Here is a 19,905-nt window from a genome sequence, read left to right on the forward strand (position 1 = left end):
ATAACAAAGCCTGAGGCAGCCGATGTTGCAGGCTGATGCCTTTGAACCTCTATAGCGGTATGCAGAGTGAAAAGTTAACACTTTGATGCAGTCGAGCTTCAATTGAAAGTGGCTGGTACACACACGTACAGACACGTCTGGGCTTTTCTGCTCATTTAGATGCTATACAGTTTATGTGTGAGCTCTGCAATCCTGTAACATGTGGAGCCATAAGATGACACGATAAAGACTTCAAATAAATTGTAAGTAGCTGGAAATTGTTTAAACCAAGCATGAACTGTCAATCACACTGAAACCTAATACTCATAATTGACATTTCTGTGGTTCTCCTTTCTAATCTGCTTGTTTCTAAAAGGCATTTGTTGTAGAAAAGTACACCGAAAGTACCAAAAGTTTGTAGTCTGGTGGTGAGAACACGATCTCATACCTAAAAATATGGTTGACAAACATCGTCTGTAATAAAACCAACAGGCTCATTCATCTTGAAATATCTCAAACACAAAACAGGGTTATTATTTCAGAAAACAGAATATGAATTAATTTCAACACACACATGTTGATTTTGCGTTTTTATTGTACAATATTACAATTACATTTGTACAAATGCTGTTAACAAAAAAAGCAAAAAAAAAAAAAAAGCATTTCAGGCTACAAGAAGAAATGTTTGCTAGGCCCGAAAACAACAATGTCCTTGAGCACTCAACCTTCATGCAGCAGTTGTGGGAACATGCTGCTGCTGCTGCTGCTGCTGCTTGTAGGAAGGGCCACATACACAGACATCGTGTCTGAGCTGGGCTAGCGTGGCGTCCTCCCGCTCACCCCGTCAGATCTTAAAGACACGGGCTGAACGAAAGCAACAAGGTGGACACCAACGTCAGTCCAGATGAGGATCATGTACTGAAACGACTGCATAAAAATCCAGTTTATGTGTCTGTGTGTGTTGTAGTGACAGTGGAGAAGGGAACTAGGGGAAGAAGGTTGTTGTTCATTTGTTGTTTGGTCCAGGGGCAGTGTGTTAAGAAGCCGAGGCGCAGGGTCAGAGGTCATCAGGTGGGGTTTAAGAGCGGGTGTATTTCCCCCAGATGTGCAGCATGAAGACCGAAGCAATGAAGAGCAGACTCATCACCAGCACTGGCACCGGGCCGCTGTCACAACAAAGACAAACCGATTAACACACACACAGACACACACACACACAAAATCCCATGATTTGCTGTAACCCCGACCAGAGCGAGAGTCTTAGTGGAGCGGCTGATTTTATTGATGAGTTTCGGAAACAAGGAGGGGCTCTCATTGCTGAAGGAGGGACTGAGTGGGGGGTGGGGTGGAGGGGGTGCATCGCTAAGTAGCAGCATTGCCATGCCAACCATCTCTTCAGCGGCCCCCTCCTCCCCCTGTCAGGAGGCTGTAATTGAGTTGACCTTTCAGAGTGGATCCTTTAATGAAGCTTTGAGGCCGGCGTCTAACGCAGGAACAAACACACACTCAATATACAACACTGTATGGCGAGTCTGCCCTCCTTCGACTGCTGGAGAGACGCACTCAATAACCACCACAGCACCATCGATCAACCACGGCCAGCTATGGCCAGGAGACAGGACATCGTCTCTAATATTAGGGGTGAGGATGCAGCAGAATACAAGTTTGGGAAATTGAGACTTTTCTAAACGTGTACTTTCCTGACACACATAACTGCATGTGTGTTCGTGTGTGTCTATAGACACACACACACTTAAATCAAGCTGGTCCACTGCTCAGAGAGGATCTGTTTTACCAGGGAGGTCCGTCTGTCCAATTTCCTGTTATTAAACACTCCTCCTACTCTAGCTGATGAACATAAATAACACTAATGATGGCACAAGTGTCAGAAATCCTGGGAGTGAATTTGTGTTTCCGAGTAGATGACACTTAAAAATGTTAAAGGTTAAATTTGTTTGCAAATGTTTAAGTTCCTGCGCTGTGGAGTTTGTGTAACTGCCTTTACAAGCTGCACTTACACTTTGAGGCCTGGTGAGTCTTCTGTGTAGAAGCGCCACATGCCACCAGTGCCTGCCGATCCCGTGGTCCTGCCGCCACTGCGTGTACCGCTGCTGGTAGCTTTCCTGTGGAACGCACACACACCAAGCGTTAGAGTAAGTCCACATATCTCATTATCGAGGCAAGTGTTAAAATGAAATCATTTGCCATTATACCCTGTATTCAAGATGTAACTAAATACAGTAGCCGTTGATGAAAGAGCGGAGTGATTCATGGCTGCTTCACTCTTGTTGAGATTAAATGGAGGTTAATGAGGTAATGAAGAGGGTGATAGTAATGGGTAATAATGAGAGAGGTAACAGGGAGCCTCTGATTACACACTGATTAAGCCCACAGCACCACATCGATCTTATGCTCTAATCTATGGAGGGCAAATAAAAAAATACAGGAAAGGGCTATCTGAAAATCATCAATCACTCTTTATAGCACGATGACATGAGCAGGCGGGGGCCATGCTGGGGGTATGTGGAAAAATAATTATGGAGACTGTGTGCAGGTTGGGAGAACTGCGTAACTTATCAATAATGCATAACATAATTTGGTCTTCAATAGCTACTTTTTCATAATATTGGCCAACATACTGATACTGTACTGTGACGACTTAATGGAAAAAACAAACATAAAGTGTCTAGAACAAAAAAAAAAAAAAAAGACCATGAATCACCACAGCAGCTTCAAAGTCCCTGAACTCTGCTGAGTGACGAACTGTGGTGCTCAATGATTGTTGCTTGCCAGCAAGTCAGATCTAATTTTCCTATAGTGGTTCAACTGGCTTGAAATCTGTGACTGATGACCGCAGCAAATAATTTACATCATTTTCGTACTCAAACAATTCACCCTTTTCTTTAGGTCATTCATTTAATTTGTTGCTCTTCTGTATACACTTTTGCATCCAGCATCTGCATCTGCTGGATAAAGTGTAGAGGTAAATGTGTGTGTGTACCTCTGTCTGACTGTGGAGCCTGCTGCACGGGGAGCCACTGTCTTGCTGGGGGAACGGCTAGATGCCCCAACATTGGTTGCACTTGCTGCTGGTCCAGGCTGAGGGAAGACAACAGCATTAACACACATTAACAGATTTCAATTCCGTTATACTCTATCAGTCTGTCAAATCTCAGTCACTCACTCACTGACTCGCACACACAAAGTACACTCAGAGCTAAAACTAACCTATAACAAGCAGATAAATCAATTTAACAAGAATCTTGAACAATATACTTTCATTTGAATCTGAACTGAAACGTAACTGTGTGTTCTAGGTTATGTGAGAGACTGATGGCAAAGGCCTGGACCTTTGGTACACGGTTAATTTCTTTCAACTTCTTGTGGTAACGATCAGAATCTCAGCCTAATGTGTTCACTGGAATATATAATTGATTAAATCAGTTCTGAGTCCGCTCAAAATACGTGTTTTGGGACTGTCTGAATTGTTGAAAACCAGCCACGTCCACAAATGATGAGCTGACGTTAGCAAGCTAGCTAACAGATAGCAAAACGTTAGCTCCGCTCCCACGTTAAATGAATGTAATAGAGCTGACTAGCATCAATAGGACAGCTTCAGATGGAGCTGAGAGTCTTACCATGTTGTTGTATTTGTCCCGATGCGAGCTGAAACCCTGAGCCTCTCTTCAAGCTGATGTCCACGTCTAATGAACCGCAGGCAATCTGTGTGTGAATTGGTCAAAACTTGAGAAGAGGTCTCACAAAGCTGACGCTTGTCTAAAAAGGACACGACGGCAAAACACAAGACCAGCGCAGGAGACCGAGCAGAAGCCTGACCGGCTAACCGCCTCCACTACAAAAACAGTTAATCAAATACAGTTTTAAGAGCTTCTTTTTGCACTACCTCAATATAAATGTATATTTACAACCACCGCCTCATTTTTCGTTTGTTGAGATTAACCGTGAACTTGAAGCTTAATTGAAAGGCAAATATTTAGTCCGCCCTGACTCTGAGGGCGACGTGTCTCACAGGAAGCGCGTCCGTTGCATCGAGGAAACAGGCGCCATTGTGGTTCCAACACGAAGCGTGACGGGACTGATACTATGGCTGGTTTGAGCCAACATGGCGCCCAAGCGGTAGAGTTTCGTGAGTTGTTCTTGCTGTTACTGGCATCCAGACGAGGATAATTACAGGTTTCCAGACTTGGATAAGGTTGTCAGGAGATCCAGGTAAACAAAACTGCATTTTAATTAAAATATGCTTAGATTTCGTTGTGTTTTTCATACAAAGTTAGCCCTCTTAAAGGGGCATAACGCCTGTAGTCACAGAGGCTAGTATATTAACTCACTGTAAGTTAGTAAGCTAAAGACACTTGTCTTATCTATCGCCAAAGCAGAAGTCTCCTTTGCTCTTGCTGTCAATTTGACTTCTTCAGTTTCACCAAGAGGTTTTTCCTGACATGCTAGAAAATGGCCAAGTTCTTCTAGACACTGACAGTCAGGGAGGTTTGCAGTAGGTTACATTTTCTGTTAGACAGCCATGACATGAAGTGCTTCAATGGGGAAACTACTTCAATGCAGCTCTGAGAAATTTCTCCTTCTGTGGTCGGAGAGTGGTTAAATAAATCTCTGGTTTACTTAGTTCAAGTTTTAGGTTTTTTTTTTTGTTTTTTTTTTAAATGTATCTCAGTATAGGGTAGTCACTAAAATACATATTAAGCTATTGTGTGCTCATCAGCTTATCTGTCCATTTAATATAGTGATGCACATGTTGTTTACCTGAACTCTGTCTGAAAACCAGCGCAGTCTTTTACGGATACATATTCGAGAATCAATTTGAACTGTATTCATTCTTGTGTGCAGGATGGTCCGGGTGGTGTTCCTCCATCCAGACCTTGGCATTGGTGGAGCCGAGCGACTGGTGGTTGATGCTGCTGTCGCTCTAAAGAATCAAGGATGCAGCGTTCAGATCTGGACAGCCCATTATGACCCAACACACTGCTTCTCTGAGACCCTGGACCCAGACCTGCCTGTGGTATGTTAACATACACCTTACTACATAATACTATAAAAAGAGTAGTATAATGATAGATAGATAGATACTTTATTCATCCCCAAGGGAAATTCACAATGCCGAATCTATGATTGTTTTTATTGACACACGCATGTGATTTTATTGTTTCTGTCATTTAACAGGTATGTGTGGGTGACTGGCTCCCCACCAGTGTGTTTGGTTACCTGCATGCGCTGTGTGCCTACCTGAGGATGATCTATGTGGCCCTCTACCTGATCTTCTTTAGCGGGGTGGAGTACGACGTCATCTTCTGTGATCAAGTGAGTTTTCTCATACAGGGACCGACCACTTGTTGGTCGCCTCTTATTTAAGTTCTTCTGAGCCGTCTTATAACTGTATCCATTGCTTAGATAATAGCTTCCATTGGTAACAGTGTGCTGCGATTTTGTATGTACCTTTTTGTGTCACACATTGTACTTATACCATGCCATGAAATGGACGCCCCCTTGCTTTTTTTTTGTCTTGCACAGAAATACACACAGGTGTTACCACCTTTCTCTTGCACATAATTACAGTACAGAGAAACTCATTATTCATATGGACTTCGAAGAAGCCTCATGTCTTAAATGGTTAAAGTGCAGTCAACTATAACATGTCATGCACACATAGAGCTTCCACAGTATTGGTCTTAGGATTTGCATTTATGGTTTGATGTGTTGTTAAGTATCAACACAGTATATGATATATATTGAGTGTCAGTTAATATTAACAAATGTTTAGCTCTGTCATATACAGTGTGTCTGTATTTAGTATGACGTCACACATTCTGTAATGTCAATTTATCATAGAGATGTATTTTACTCTGTGTGGTCTGAAATGACTGTTGAACCTTGTTTATTATCTGTTACGTTCCTGTTTAATCTGACCAAGTGTGTCACATCAGAGGAGCTCCGTGTGCTTTCAACTCATTTAACCTTGGATGAAGTTTCTTCCCTCTGCTTAGTGTTGCATCAGAGTGAAAATAACGTTCATACAAGACCGGATAAAATACCGGTCTTAAACCTTGTTCAGGGTCAGACCTCTAATATCAAACTCTGGTGTATGAGTTCTGTCCTTTCAGCTGAAACCTGTTTAGTGCTGGAACCTGATTGCTCTGTAAACCTCTTTTTCATCATTATTAAATAATACAAAGACACGTTTGTCTCATTATCTTTTATAGAAAATTTTCTCACAGGCAACAAAAATAAATTTCACAGACATTCTTTACTTTTTAGTGTTTTAATTGTTTATTGTAATTTGCTGCCATGTTTGAATGGCCAGGAAGGAGGATCATTTTTTTTAAGGAAAGATTTGCAGATTTTTGCTCACAACCTTTTCTTTCCTCTCTAGGTGTCAGTGTGCATTCCGGTGCTGCGACTGTCCCGTCACAGGAAGAAGGTTTTGTTTTACTGTCACTTCCCAGACCAGCTGTTGACCCAGAGGAAGTCGGTCCTGAAGAAACTTTACCGTGCTCCCATCGACTGGCTGGAGGAACGAACCACTGGCATGGCTGATATGGTATGGCTGAGGGCTGAAGGTTATGCCATTCTACAGGTTGCGATGGTCTGATTTCAGAGCAGTGTTTTGTCTCTGTTACCATTTTATGTCATCCTCATTTATAAATCACAGTGGGCAAAGAAAGAGATCGAAAAACAGCACTACAGATGAGAGGAGGATAAAATGTACTTTTGATTTTTGGGGTGGACTGTCCCTTTAATGCGTTCAGAGGGCTGAACTGGCTTCGTTCAATTCCCGAGTTCAGCTCTTGATAACTACCAAAACTATAGCATAATAGAATAAATCAAAAAACAAAGTGTGTTATTTTTAACAGCTTGAATAAAGCACAGTGGTTATTTAAAATGTGGTACAGCATGATCTCCACAGGCAAGCTGTTGTAAAGGCTCAGGGCCCTGATAGAAAGGAAATGACATTTCGATTTTAGTCTAGACTTCAGGATAATCAAAGTCCGCGGGCTGTCATCCCACTCATGGGGAATTAAAATGGCTGGAATATATGTGAGATCCTTATGAACTAATCTCTCTGTATTTCCTCATAGATTCTGGTAAACAGCCAGTTCACCGCTGGCATCTTCAGGGAGACCTTTCTTGGTCTAAGAGGTGTCCAGACAGATGTCCTCTATCCCTCCCTCAACACTCATACCTTTGACCAGCTGTCTGAGGCACAGGGCCTGGAAGGGCTCCTCCCTGAGGGAACCTCCTGCCTGTTTCTCTCTCTGAACCGATACGAAAGAAAGAAGAACCTGCAACTGGCTCTGGAGGCTCTGGAGGCCCTGAGGAGCAGCCTTCCTCCAGGCCAGAGAGCAGGCATTCACCTCGTGGTGGCGGGGGGCTACGATGACCGAGTCACTGAGAATGTTCAGCATTATTCTGAACTGAAAGAGTTGGCAGCGCAGCTCCACTTGGAGGACTGTGTCACCTTCTTGCGCTCCCCTTCTGATTCGCTGAAGGTGGCGCTGCTGCAGGGCAGTACAGCTGTGCTGTACACCCCGAGCAGAGAGCATTTTGGGATAGTTCCCGTAGAAGCCATGTACTGCTGCTGCCCTGTTATCGCGGTGAATTCTGGGGGCCCCTTGGAGAGCGTGGCAGACGGGGAGACGGGCTTCCTGTGTGAGCCCACGGCAGAGGCCTTCTCTGAGGCCATGGAGAGGCTCGTGAGGGAGCCACAGCTCCGCAGGGACATGGGACAAGCTGGGAGGAGGAGGGTGCGAGATAAATTCTCTCTTCAGGCCTTCTCAGACCAGCTGTATGGGTACATTGTCAGGCTGAGCCAGTGATGACAAAGCTGGGGAAGAAGCAGGAGACAGAGTGAAACAGCAGAAAAATGATCCTCTGCTGAACTGTGAATTGTCTGTGGACAACTGGGCTCTGCAGAGAGTTGAAGTGGATGTCTTGTAACAGGGAATGTATGTGTATATGTGTAGCGAGGTGGGGGTGGGTGGATGGGGGGGTTATTATGAGAACTTAGAGGACAATCAATCAGCATTCCCCTGGAGGGGTTGCTGAGAGAAAAAAAAGGACGGAATCTCTATACCAATTAAGAAAAGAGTAACGAGTTTACCTACCCTATCTCTGGAAAAATACCACCCCTGCAACTGTGTGTGTGTGTGTGTGTGTGTGTGTGTGTGTGTGTGATATTGCATGTGTAGCAGGGAAGCAGCCAAGAGTCTAGCAAACGAGCGTACCAACAGGATTGATTGTTAGAGTGAAATGTTTTGCACTGTGGAGTTTTTTTTTCTTCTTGCTTTTCTACAGTACTCTTTGTCTTTGTGTGTTTGTGGGATGAAGAAGAAGAATGTAGTTACCGCCATGTGCCATCAGGCAGTGCACAGGCCCAGATCGATAAACAGAATGCTTTCCCATACTTCCCGTCCGCCCAGAGCTTTGTTCCCCTCCTTGCATTCAGAAGATGCTGGCCTGTCCATGACTCTTGCTGCTGCGTGCAGGTTATTAGCAGATGATAGAGAGTGTTTGGCTTTATTAGAGGTCTGGCTGATGGGCAGTGTGTCTTTGTCTGGGTCATTATCAACGAGGAGAATAGCAGAAGGTCATTGTGTCTGCGCACTGGCCTCCTCAGCCCTCCTACTGTATAGAAATGCTCTTATTGACATTCCTGAAGTCTTAATAAACAAGAGACACATAGTTTCCTGACTCTTATGGGGTTTGCTTTGTTGGTAAGTTTTTTTGGCCTTTAATACAGTTTGCTAAGGATTTTGTGGGTGACTATGGAGGCACGGGTAGGCTTCCGCTGCTGCACCATCCTTTTTTTTCTTTTCATCGAACAGATTTGACTGTGCCTGGAGTTGTTAAATGAAGCATTCTCAAACAATGTAGCGGGGAAGGGGTTTTGTTTTTGCTCATTAACACCGTCGGTGTGACAGATGTACTCAAGAAGCACCACAGAAGATCTGAAGTTTGTCTCTGTCTGTTACGGTGTCATTTGCAGAGTTTGAGTTGTATCCTTAAGTGCTTGAGATTTTTTTTTGTTGAAGGAAATCTAAAAAAGAGTAAATAAACAATTAGAACATGAAATTACAGGCTGATTGGCTATCGATCAAATATTTACCACACTGCACAATCACACTTTCAATCAGGATTTGTTGAACCCGCCTGGTTGGACACAGCGCGGCCGTATTGAACAAATGTGGTGCAGTGCTCGCGGCTGAAGTTGGTCAGGTTTTATTTGACCTCCTGGTGCTTCACTGCGGTCCTCATCGACTGCTGTGGAGATGCAACCAGGCTGTGCTCGTTGTTGACCCTGATCGAGGCTCCTGGAGGCACTTTGATCTCCGTAATGCGCTGTGTGCGATTTCTGGTCTTCCTGGGAACACAGTCACATCTTGACTTCTTGCCTCCCACTCAAAAATGGAAAACATGGCTTTCTCCATCATAAACACCCCAGAGAGACAATCCTGATCACGGGTGTGCAAACTCAATGAGTCTCCAGTCTCTGCTGTCCACACTCTGATCAATCTAAAGAAAATAAAGAGTGAAGTTACAGCAGCACAAAATGTGCTTCACTGACTTCAAATGAGATGAAATTAGATTTATTGTGGAAAATGGACATATTATGTGTTGGAGAGTAACCTGTGGGAGGGGGGTGAAAGAGTGAGGCAGTATTCACCAAACAAAGCTGAGCTGCAACCATCTCATAATAACTAAACTCAATATAGAAGCATGCTTTTAATTTATGGTGTTGAATTCTTGATGTTAAGAAAATACATTTTACTCTGGAGCATGTACCTGTTTATAACACCTCCTCACTGGAAAACAAACATGAACATGCACGTACCGTGACAGGACTGTGCTGCTGCAAGCTGACAATTTCTGGTTATATTAAATAATTCTCACCAAATGCTGTTCCGGTTTCCCAAAAGGTCCATTGATGCTTTGAGCTGAGCTCAACAGATGGACTTAAGTGGGATTTCCAGTTTTTACCACAATGTGACCATTGAAGTGCCTTCATTAGTCACAGATAGCTTTTACTGTAACTGTTTTTAGATCTAGGCACCATATTACCATATTAATCTAATATGTCGTATCAGGTTCAGGCAGGCACTGTCACTCAAAAAGAAATGATTCTGATATTTGTCTGTTTGTTTCAAATGTTTGGCTCACCTGTGTTAAGTTTTCAATCCCCTCCTTCTCATATTGATTCAGGTGTTTGTTGAGAGTCATTTTCAAAAGCTGAAATGCAAACAAACTGGCAGCGGTACCACTTGTTTTTCAGGACTGAAAATGATTTGTCCCTATAGGTCCAATTAGTGCCGGTGGCCTTGGTTTAATTTGAAATAGGTACTAAGGTCGAGCATTTTGAATATCAGTGATGGACCTCAGTCAATTTATGTTAGTGATCCTCGTATTTTTGATGTGTGCAAATAGATTTTTAAAAAAGGTGTATGTATTTATTTTTTCATTACAAATTCAGGATCTGTATAGGCTGAGAAATCCCAGGTCTGTATATTTATAACTGACATTTTTTGTGGGTTGTTTGACCCGTCACTGCCTTGGCATTCAACAATAGATAATTTGTTGATAATATTTCACATAAATAAAGACAAAGGATGAGACACTTGAAGGAATCCGCATAAATACACAACGACAAACCTCATGGCGGCACTAGACATAAAACATGATGAAAACATAAACACTCAACAAACAAAGTTGTGAATAATTTTATATAATAATAATTTTAAGATGATATGTGGGCTTAATGTTAATGAGAGTTGTTTTGAATGAGCTTCACAGTTCATAAAACAGAGCAAATGTGCAAAATGTGGTGTTTCCTTCGTAACCTAATGAAATCCACATTTACATTTCTGTAAGAATACATTCATTAAAGAAGGGGAACTCGTACAAATGTGTGTGTGTGTTGCTGCAGTGTTTTCACATGCAGAGGTATTAAGTGTAGATGATGAGGAGGGCGTTGTTGCAGTGATTTAGGGGCCCCACTAGGCAAGATGATAAAAAAGGCCCCGTGGAGCCTGTAAGGGAGGGAAAGGCACATGAACGTAAACACTCACAGGCCCCTTTGAGTGCGTGTCCCACTTTACCGTCCACACGGGAAGATGCTGTCTGAAGTCAGTTTTCTATCTTTTCCCGTCTTCCTCGCTCCTTACAGGAACTGTCTTTACCTCAAAGTTGTGAAAGAAGAATCGATGTCCCCTCTCTCTCCCTTCCACCCCCGCCTCCCCTCTCTCAGTGCCCTGTGGTGGGGTGGTTATTGAGATCACGGTGTGTCTGAGTGGCAGTGATAACCGGTACCCAGGTGCCACTGGCACATGGTGTTTAATTAATTAATGAGACCGCAGGGTTGGTTTTCTAATTCCACCTAGCCAGCACCGAGGTGTGGGGGAGATAGCCGCGAAATGTTTAGGTGTGTGTTTTCAGGCGAGGAAAGGAGAGATGTATGTGGTGAGTGTGTGCGTGTTATGGGTGTATATCTATTTTGTTGGCAGTTTGGGAGCTGGTCCCCTTGTTAGTGGAATATTAAGTATGTATGGAATATTTTTACTCTGACTTTTAATCACGCTTTATGATTGGAAGTTAATCATGGGCTAAATGAAGCTGATGATGAGAGAAACACAGTTAGTGCTAATACATCAATCTGAGCTCCGCACACTAACCAGGTCATGGACTCATTGCCCTGAAACAGAGAAATGTATGTAAGATTTAAGCATAATGCAAGTGCTGCACAGTGTTTAGTGCAGCATACGGTGTGTGTTACGCTGATTTGAATGTAATGAAGTGGGTCATGCAGGGTTAAGTCATTTAAACAGAGCGAATTGTCTTTTATTGTTAGTGAGGATCTTGTATCATTTTAGCAAATACAATGCAAACAAAATGTAAGCAAAACAATTTCTTTCCAAACTTTCCATGGAGTTCCAACTGGAGGTCACGTGTAAGAAATAAATACTACGATGTGACTTTTATCATAGTTGACCTTTAAATTAATCTAATGTACCAAGAGGTCACATGATAGTTTATCAAAAACAAGTCCATCATATCCGACCATGTTTAATTCCTCAAATACAGTTTACAAAAGAAATATATAAATAAAAACTTTAAATACAAAATAAAGAATTCCCCGTGGGGCTGAAAAGTTAACAAGAAAAATAAAAATGAAGATGAAAACAGTTAACTCGCTGCCCTCTCTGATTGGCATCTACACAGAAATAATTAAAAGTTACAACAGGTGAACACAGAGTTGGTTAACTTGGTTAAAAACAAAACATATACATATAAACATTTTAAGACTGTCCGTACGAGTCCACTGTGCAGCTGTCGTATAAATTCAAAGGTCCGACAGTTAACACATGCACACGTGTGCCATTACTCAGGGTGTAACAGCATGAGTTTGTTCAGGAAGAGGAGTCACACTGTACAGCTGCTGTTAACAGAGGAGCGACGTGTTTCAATGTTTGAATATATGTCAGCAGCAAGAAGAGGTTTCGCATGTCTGTAATCTTAAACAATCAATACATCAATAGACCGAATCTCTATTTTTTAAAATGTTCTTTCACCCTAAATTATCAAACACAAACATACAAAAATGACGTTTCTCTCGGATGTAATGAAAGATGTTTTAATCAGTGATCAATGGAAAGACCATTAACAAAATTATCTGGTCCCGTAAGATTCTTCATTTTTCTATGACTCAGTATGGAGTAACATGTATTAGGATAATATAACATCTCCATCTTTCTCGCTCCGAACATTTTTGCACAGGAGACAGGAGGAGCTTTACTGGATAAATGTATCGAGGAGAAGGAGCCTTCCTGCCCGTGAATGATAGAATATGCTTAAACAAAAGAAAGTCTGCATTTGTATTCACAGCTCATCTTTAAAGAGCTGTTTTACATGGTACATGTTAGCAAATTATGTATTTCACTCTTTACTGCTTCCATAAACTATTCAAATATATTAGCTTACACCTCATAAATGTTAACACTGTGCAACTCTTATACTCACACAGACTCAGGAGCTGATATCACAGACTAAAGGGATGATTTACTAAAGCTACATAAAACTCTTCTCTCTGTGGGAGATTACAATAAAACTTCTATAATCTGTGATAGTGGAATATTATAGATAGCCTCTATAAAAATAGCTTTATGGCCCAGGAAAGAGAAGCATTACGACTTGCTCTACCCTGTGTGTTAAACGAGTCCATAGATTTCATACATCAGACGCCATCTAATTCACTGTAGGTTTATCCATAAAATGCAAGGAGTCTTGTTTCAGATGTAAAGTTATGAGCAGCATTCATGGGCTGCAGTCAAATAAGAAACAACGCAGGATAATGCTGAGAGAGCGTGCCACACTCTGCTCTGATACACAGACATGCGACTTATTGGTCAGATTTAGTCATCATACACTCAAGTTTCCACAAAGCAGCGATGTGCCTCTGATGTTCATTGTTAATATTTCATTTAAACTGTGACACATTTTTTTTCTGGTCTGTGAATATTATTTGACACATCCTAGCAAAAAGCTGAAGGCACAACCCGGAAATGTTTGAACACTCTCATAGCTCAAGACAGCCTAAACTGCTCTGTCATGTAGCTCGCTCAAAACTTTAAAGGGTAAATGGGCACTGGAGCGAAAAGCATCTATGATAAATTGGCAAACAACAGCTGGGAGCAGTGACATCGTGGAGTCCTGTCGAGGTTTCCAGAAAACCAGATGAGACGCTGCAAGGACATGCTGGACGGGCAGAAATCAAAATATGCACGCCGTTTTCTTGCACAGCTACCTGTCCCGCCTTCACATCATGTGAAGACGGACCATAATTAAAAAAGCTAGTCGCCTCCTGGCTCCATCTTTGACGCACAGGCATCAAAGTGTCATCGAATTAACATCTAACTCCGAAAAAGAAAGCCAATAAGCCTTTTCCCCCAAATGTTGATCTATTCAACATGAACTGTATTGTTATTATGGGTGAACTTAGAAATGATCTCATGACCTTTTTCCTTTCATTCATCTGCTCTCTCAAATTCATGCCCCACATAATGTCTGAACACACAGATATCCTGGCTCCCTGGTCGCTCTTCCTGGAGCAGCAGGGTAATGCGGGAGGAGGACGGGGGGGGGGGGGGGGGGAGAGAAAAGGAGAGAGAAAGGAAGAGGCGACAGGAGAACAGACCTCCCATTGAACTTGGCTCTCTTCCAGCGCTCATTCACCCAGTAATCAGCTGTGAGTTAGTCAGTCAGACTGGCTTTAAACAAACACATTAACATTTGAGTGCACATTACACAAACACATGCTGTCATCACATTAAACACACACACACACACACACACACACACACACACGCATACACACACGCACACTCGCACACAGAGTTTAGCACCCTGGGTGTTTGCTGCACACGTACCTGGTGCATTTTTCTGATTTTCATGCTCAGAAGCAGCGTTTGTTTCTTCACACACGTTGGCCTGACGGGTGCGTTTGGTGTCGTTCTGATGGGGTCTGGCTTAGGGCGACCACAGGAAGGGGTCTTTAATGATGAGGCTGGAGGGTTGAGGTAGACTGCAGTGCATTTGTGAGGTGTGTGCACAGAGACAGGCTGGCTTGGTGCACCCTGAATCAAGGGGTACCATCACCCACCTATGGCCCAGAAGGAACTCACAATGTCCTGCAGGTACGGTTCCACGGCGCTGCACAGGAGAAGCTGAGCAGATCCCCACACAGCTGGGGAGGATAACCTCCGGTGATTACACTCACAGGGGTGAATGTCAATCACGCTGTCTGCCTGAATGTGTGTGTGTGTCTGCATATGTGAGACAATGCCCCTCGATTGTTGATGCAAGTATGCTTTATGTGCAATCTTAATGTGTATGTGTGTGTGTGCCCAGTGCCCAGTGATGGCCCGTTAGATTGAGCTGTCAGTCGGCAGGCAGCAGATGAAGATTAATGGAGCGTGCAAACAATAAGAGGCTGGCAATGATCATAAATATGCTAATGGACATTATCAATACACACTCACTGACATGCATAAGTGTGTGTGTGTGTGTGTGTGTGTATACAGTATTCATGCAGCAAAGATTTGGGATAGGAGGTGATTCAGGTTACTGAGTTAAAATCGCTCTCCCTCCCCTCGGGATTCATACCAAAAAGCCACACACACACACACACACACGCACACACACACATTTTTAAGCCGGCAGTGTGTTGGCTGACTGATGGATGGGAGAGACGGGCATCCCATGTGTTATGTTTGGATTGTGGGCTACAAGAGGGAGGGGAGAAGGGCTCATTGAGTAGATGACATGATTGGTGTCGCATTAAAATGTGTTTATTTAGTGTTTGTGCGCGTGTGTGTGTGGGTGTGTGAGAAGGGCAGTTGATAGCAATGATGTCTGTGCCAAGCCTCTGATTAAGACTACAGGTTCAGCTAATGGCACAATGAGAGGCTGATTAAGAGAGGATGCGATGGTGAAAAAGAGAGCGAAGGGAGATAAAAGGGATAGAAAGACAGATCTATTCACTAAACTGATGATGGGGCTCTTTGTTGTCTCATCCCATTCTGTGGTTCTCTGGGGTCCTTCCTGTGTGTGTGCAGCATACGCTCATTTTTTAAATGAAAAACCGCTTTCTTTATCTCTCTCTGCCTCCCCCTCCTTCCTGTTTTTCCCCCTCGCCGCCCATCTGGGTCACACAGCGCAGAAGAGAAATACAGGGGCCCCTGAACTGAAACCTGGTCATCTACTTCATCACCTAGAAACACACTTCTTAACCTCCTTCTACCTGCTTTTCACCCCGGCTCGTCTCCTCTCCCGCCCCCTCCTGCCCACTTTTTTCTGCTCTGCGAGGGTCTGCAAAGTCCACTGGGAAATGTTGGGGGGCTCAAGGGGACTCTCTGACCTTACTTGTCCTTTAAACACACATGCACTCCTGCAGTCACCGACACACACACCAATCCGTCCGATCCTGATGGAGAGTGTAATTTGTGTGTGGCAGGGTGGCGATGGATGGAGCATCTAATGTAGACATAGGGAAGTAGTTTTGATTGGGGCTAATGAGCTCACAGGGGACGCTGGGAAAGAGAAGGCTGGCCAATGGCAGCCTTGGCTCAAATATACCTCTCTGGATGGTCCCTGCTGAACTGAGACCCTCGCAGCCCCAAGGGAATTTGTTTGTGTATGAGTATGTATGTGTCCGAGTAGTTCCTGTTTGAAAACCCAGCAGTCCCTGTGCTCATTATACACTCATTCTGCTGAGCTGGTTATTATTGTGCTCCATGGATAGGTGTAGTTAAGCATTTAGATGTTGAATCACATTGGTCATGAAGTCAAGGTCACTGCTAACCGGCAGCACACAGAGGGACTTGTTTTTGGAGTGCAACTGAGCACAATACACTTCTCTTGAAAGCTAGAGCAGAGCAAACTCATAGAAACTCCGTGATGATTGCTAATGCTGCATCAGTGGGAAGTGTGGGTGTGTGCGAACAGGTGTGTGTGACAGTGTGTCATTCTGTGTGTGTCTCATTACCATGCATCGTGTGTCAGTGTTGTCCAGGAGGCTGAGCCTCCGCGCTGTGCTCCAGGGGAGAGTTATAGATTACTGGCTGGAGCAGGCAGGGGCCAGGGGAGCTGCTGAAGCCCAGACCCGAGAACTGTAGGCTGGGCACGGCTCTCAGCTCATCAGTCCGTCTCTTGAGGCTGCGGAGCTTAACCTGGAGCAAGGCTCTGATTAACCAGACTAATGACGGTGCAGCCCCCAGCTCCCACTGCCCAACACCATAATCACTGCTTAAGGCCCTGGCCAGTCGGCGTGTCTATATGGAGAGAGCGCAGTGTCACAGCTTAATGGGTGAGTCTACTGACAACAAGCATTTAAAGTCAGATTTCAATTCAAGCTTCACATGGCAGCACACCAGTGTATGAGTCAAATACATTCAGAGCTTAAATACATCGTTCTGTGTTTGTCAGCTGGATGTGTGTATGTGAATGCGTGCCTCTGTGTGTGTCAGCACAGTTGGAGGTGTTTAATGAGTGCTGATCGATGTCTCATCTGTGCCACCTTATATCTCAAACGTAAACATTTCATCAGCACAATGGAACCTTTCAGCCTTTGGTACACACAGAGACCCAACAGACAAACTGCGCAAACCAAACCATGTATGCAAATACGACAAAGACAGACATGCTTTTGTTCATATCCCACTGTTAGAAAGAATCACTCAAAATTGTAATAAGCATACAGCAGTAAAGATGCTTATCTTCATGGAAGTGAAGGTGGCAGGGGTGTGGCGGGGGTGCATTTGCTCTGCACACAGAGGCACATGCCAATAGCCCTTACTGTCCTCTGTGAGTAAAGGGATTTCTGACAACTCCTAAATGAAGCCCTGGGGATGGAGAGGCCTGCAGCTAGATCACAGACCTGCTTTATGACTGTTTGTGTGTGTGAGAGAGTTAGAGACAGAGGTAATAGCCTGGTGTTATAAGATGGGTTGAGTCGATAAGTGATCTAGCCTCTGTCCGATGGAGAATGAGGTGGGAGGTGTCATCATTGAGTTTAGATGCCAAAATAAGACAAAACCTACAAGGTTTATTTCTGCCGCTCCACGAGGGAATAAAATGATTTCTCACCAGTTCTACTACACATCGAGTATCAACCACGAGCCACCAAATAGTAACAGAACAAAAGGAATGAGGAGAGGTGAGACATTTGTAACTACAGGAGAAATACAGAAGAGGAGGAGGCAGACCTGCATTGAAGAATGAGGCTTGAGTTATTCTATATTCATTGCCAACACATTCCTTTAAAAGACCAAAATCAGCCGTTCATAAGCTTGTCTCTAAAAGCAAGTCTCAAAGAGAAAATTTCAGCTTTTTGAAAGTAATGAGTAACTTGAATCAGCTGGAAACTGTTGTTTTTTAATAAAAGCTGCTCAATCAGATGGTGCACCAGTGAGCATGTGGGATAGCTTCCAGTTGAATTGCCATTACAGCTGAGTCACAGTTTTTCTGAAAGATAATTACCTGGTGATTTTTGGGAAACCCAGAAGGCAGTTTAAGAACATTTATCGCTGTTCTGAAGGTATCTCAAGAAAACTTGAGGATTTTAAACCCACTTCTTAACTAACTGTGAGTCTCATTCTGGTAGCTGGAAATGACATACAGTATTATCACTGTGCTAGTTTTTCATGACACATAAAGACGTTACTTTGTATTAAAATCTTTGAGGATTCTTAAAATACCTTATGAACAATGATAAGTGTTGTGAAAGAGAGGAAAAATCACACATGTCATATATGCATTTTTAATCATTTTTGGACAACAAGCTCTATGTTCACAGAGCAATAATCAGGCTACACAAAAAGTTCTGTGTGTAGTATTGATTTGTTATTGGTAATAAGAGGAATATAGCCCCAGTTTTGCCCTTTGCAGTGACAGAGAGAAGAAGCAGCGACAGAGCAGACATGAGTATGCAGGACGTATGTTCAATTGGCCAGTCGTCACCAGTCTGCAGGGCCTCTTATTGACTGACAGCCCTGACTAAGCCATCCACATCGCTGCTGATCCCCCTGCAACATCCAGGGCTTACCATGTGTGTCCGGACGTACAGGTGTGGGTGGCTGCATGTGCACCAGCCATGCATTTTTCTATTAGCGTGTGTTAATGTGTGTGTATGTGTTTAGCTCTGCCTTTACAAGTGCCGGTTCATGGCTAAGCAGGAGACAGATCCAGGCGTGCACTCATAGCAGCTGTGTTTCTGAATGGATCCAGCGGCCATTGTTCTCCTGTCACTAACTCGTCTCTCAGGCCCAGGAGACACGCCGCTGACATTTACCAGACCCCCCCCTCCCCCCGCCCCACCCGCCTGCCTCACCCTCTCCTCATCTCCTCTCTCCCACCATCCCCTTCCTCTCTCCTGTCTCATTCTCTCTCTCCTACTGCTTCCATCAAGTCCCTCGCTCATTCTGTCTGTCACACCATCTCTCTCTATGGCATGATGTGCAGGGACAGCTGTGCGTGTGTGTGTGTGTGTGTGTGTGTGTGTGTGTGTGTGTGTGTGTGTGTGTGTGTGTGTGTGTGTGTGAGATTGAGACAGAGTAAGTGTTTGTGTTAATGAGTGGCCCTTTAAGGCTATTAAGATAAGATTGGTACACCCAGAGTCCCTCATTACCCAGCAAGCATTGCCCCCTACACAGAATGGTAATTGGGAAGGAGAGAGAGAGAGAGAGAGAGAGAGAGAGAGAGGGAGAGAGAGAGAGAGAGAGAGAGTGAGAGAGAGAGAGGGAGAGAGAGAGAGAGAGAGAGAGTGAGAGAGAGAGAGGGAGAGAGAAGAGAGAGGGAGGGTGGAGGTAGAAGTGGAAATAATTGGAGGATAAACGAGGGATAATTGGGCGGATCGAGAACAAGAGGAGCGATTGATCAGGCTGATTTGTGTCTGCGTGCAGAGAGAGATGGTGTGAAGACAGGAGGGGTTAAAGGTCATGTACTCTTGTATGTACACACACGTCTGTTCGCACGCATGGTGCAAAAAACATGTGTTTTACATGCATGAGTGGATTCTCCTCAGACCTGAAAACAGTGCAGCAGTGAACATGCATGGAAACTGAAAGTGAAAAAGTGATCACATGCCATACGTTTATGTTGTTGTGGGTGTTATTATTGTTTTGTTTTCCTGCCAAATTTTGTGCAGATATTCTTCAGACTTCATGTGTTTTGGATTTTAAAAAACATACATTGTTAGGCCGTGTGTGTGTGTGTGTGTGTGTGTGTGTGTGTGTGTGTGTGTGTGTGTGTGTGTGTGTGTGTGTGTGTGTGTGTGTGTGTGTTAGTGGATGCCAGTCAGCCTTTCATCTTTGTGACAGTCATTGTTGTCTACTGACAGTTTTAGTCCGT

General features: G+C 43.8%; 2 protein-coding genes across 2 annotated transcripts; one reads left to right on the plus strand and one right to left on the minus strand.

The window, feature by feature from the left end:
- Positions 1–547: 547 nt before the first annotated feature.
- sec61b (SEC61 translocon subunit beta) lies at positions 548–3,787 on the minus strand. The gene is made up of 4 exons (XM_076736303.1): positions 3,618–3,787; positions 2,981–3,078; positions 1,998–2,102; positions 548–1,145 (listed from the first exon to the last, which is right to left on the minus strand). Exons 1-4 carry the CDS (start codon positions 3,618–3,620, stop codon positions 1,058–1,060), a joined length of 294 nt encoding a protein of 97 aa, XP_076592418.1. The 5' UTR covers positions 3,621–3,787; the 3' UTR covers positions 548–1,057.
- A 324-nt stretch (positions 3,788–4,111) lies between these two features.
- On the plus strand, positions 4,112–11,867 carry alg2 (ALG2 alpha-1,3/1,6-mannosyltransferase). Its single transcript, XM_076738227.1, has 5 exons — positions 4,112–4,209; positions 4,843–5,014; positions 5,176–5,313; positions 6,383–6,550; positions 7,089–11,867. Exons 2-5 carry the CDS (start codon positions 4,844–4,846, stop codon positions 7,824–7,826), a joined length of 1,215 nt encoding a protein of 404 aa, XP_076594342.1. The 5' UTR covers positions 4,112–4,209; position 4,843; the 3' UTR covers positions 7,827–11,867.
- Positions 11,868–19,905: the final 8,038 nt, after the last annotated feature.

Source organism: Chaetodon auriga, chromosome 8 (genome assembly GCF_051107435.1).
Source record: "Chaetodon auriga isolate fChaAug3 chromosome 8, fChaAug3.hap1, whole genome shotgun sequence".
NCBI lineage: Eukaryota > Metazoa > Chordata > Actinopteri > Chaetodontiformes > Chaetodontidae > Chaetodon > Chaetodon auriga.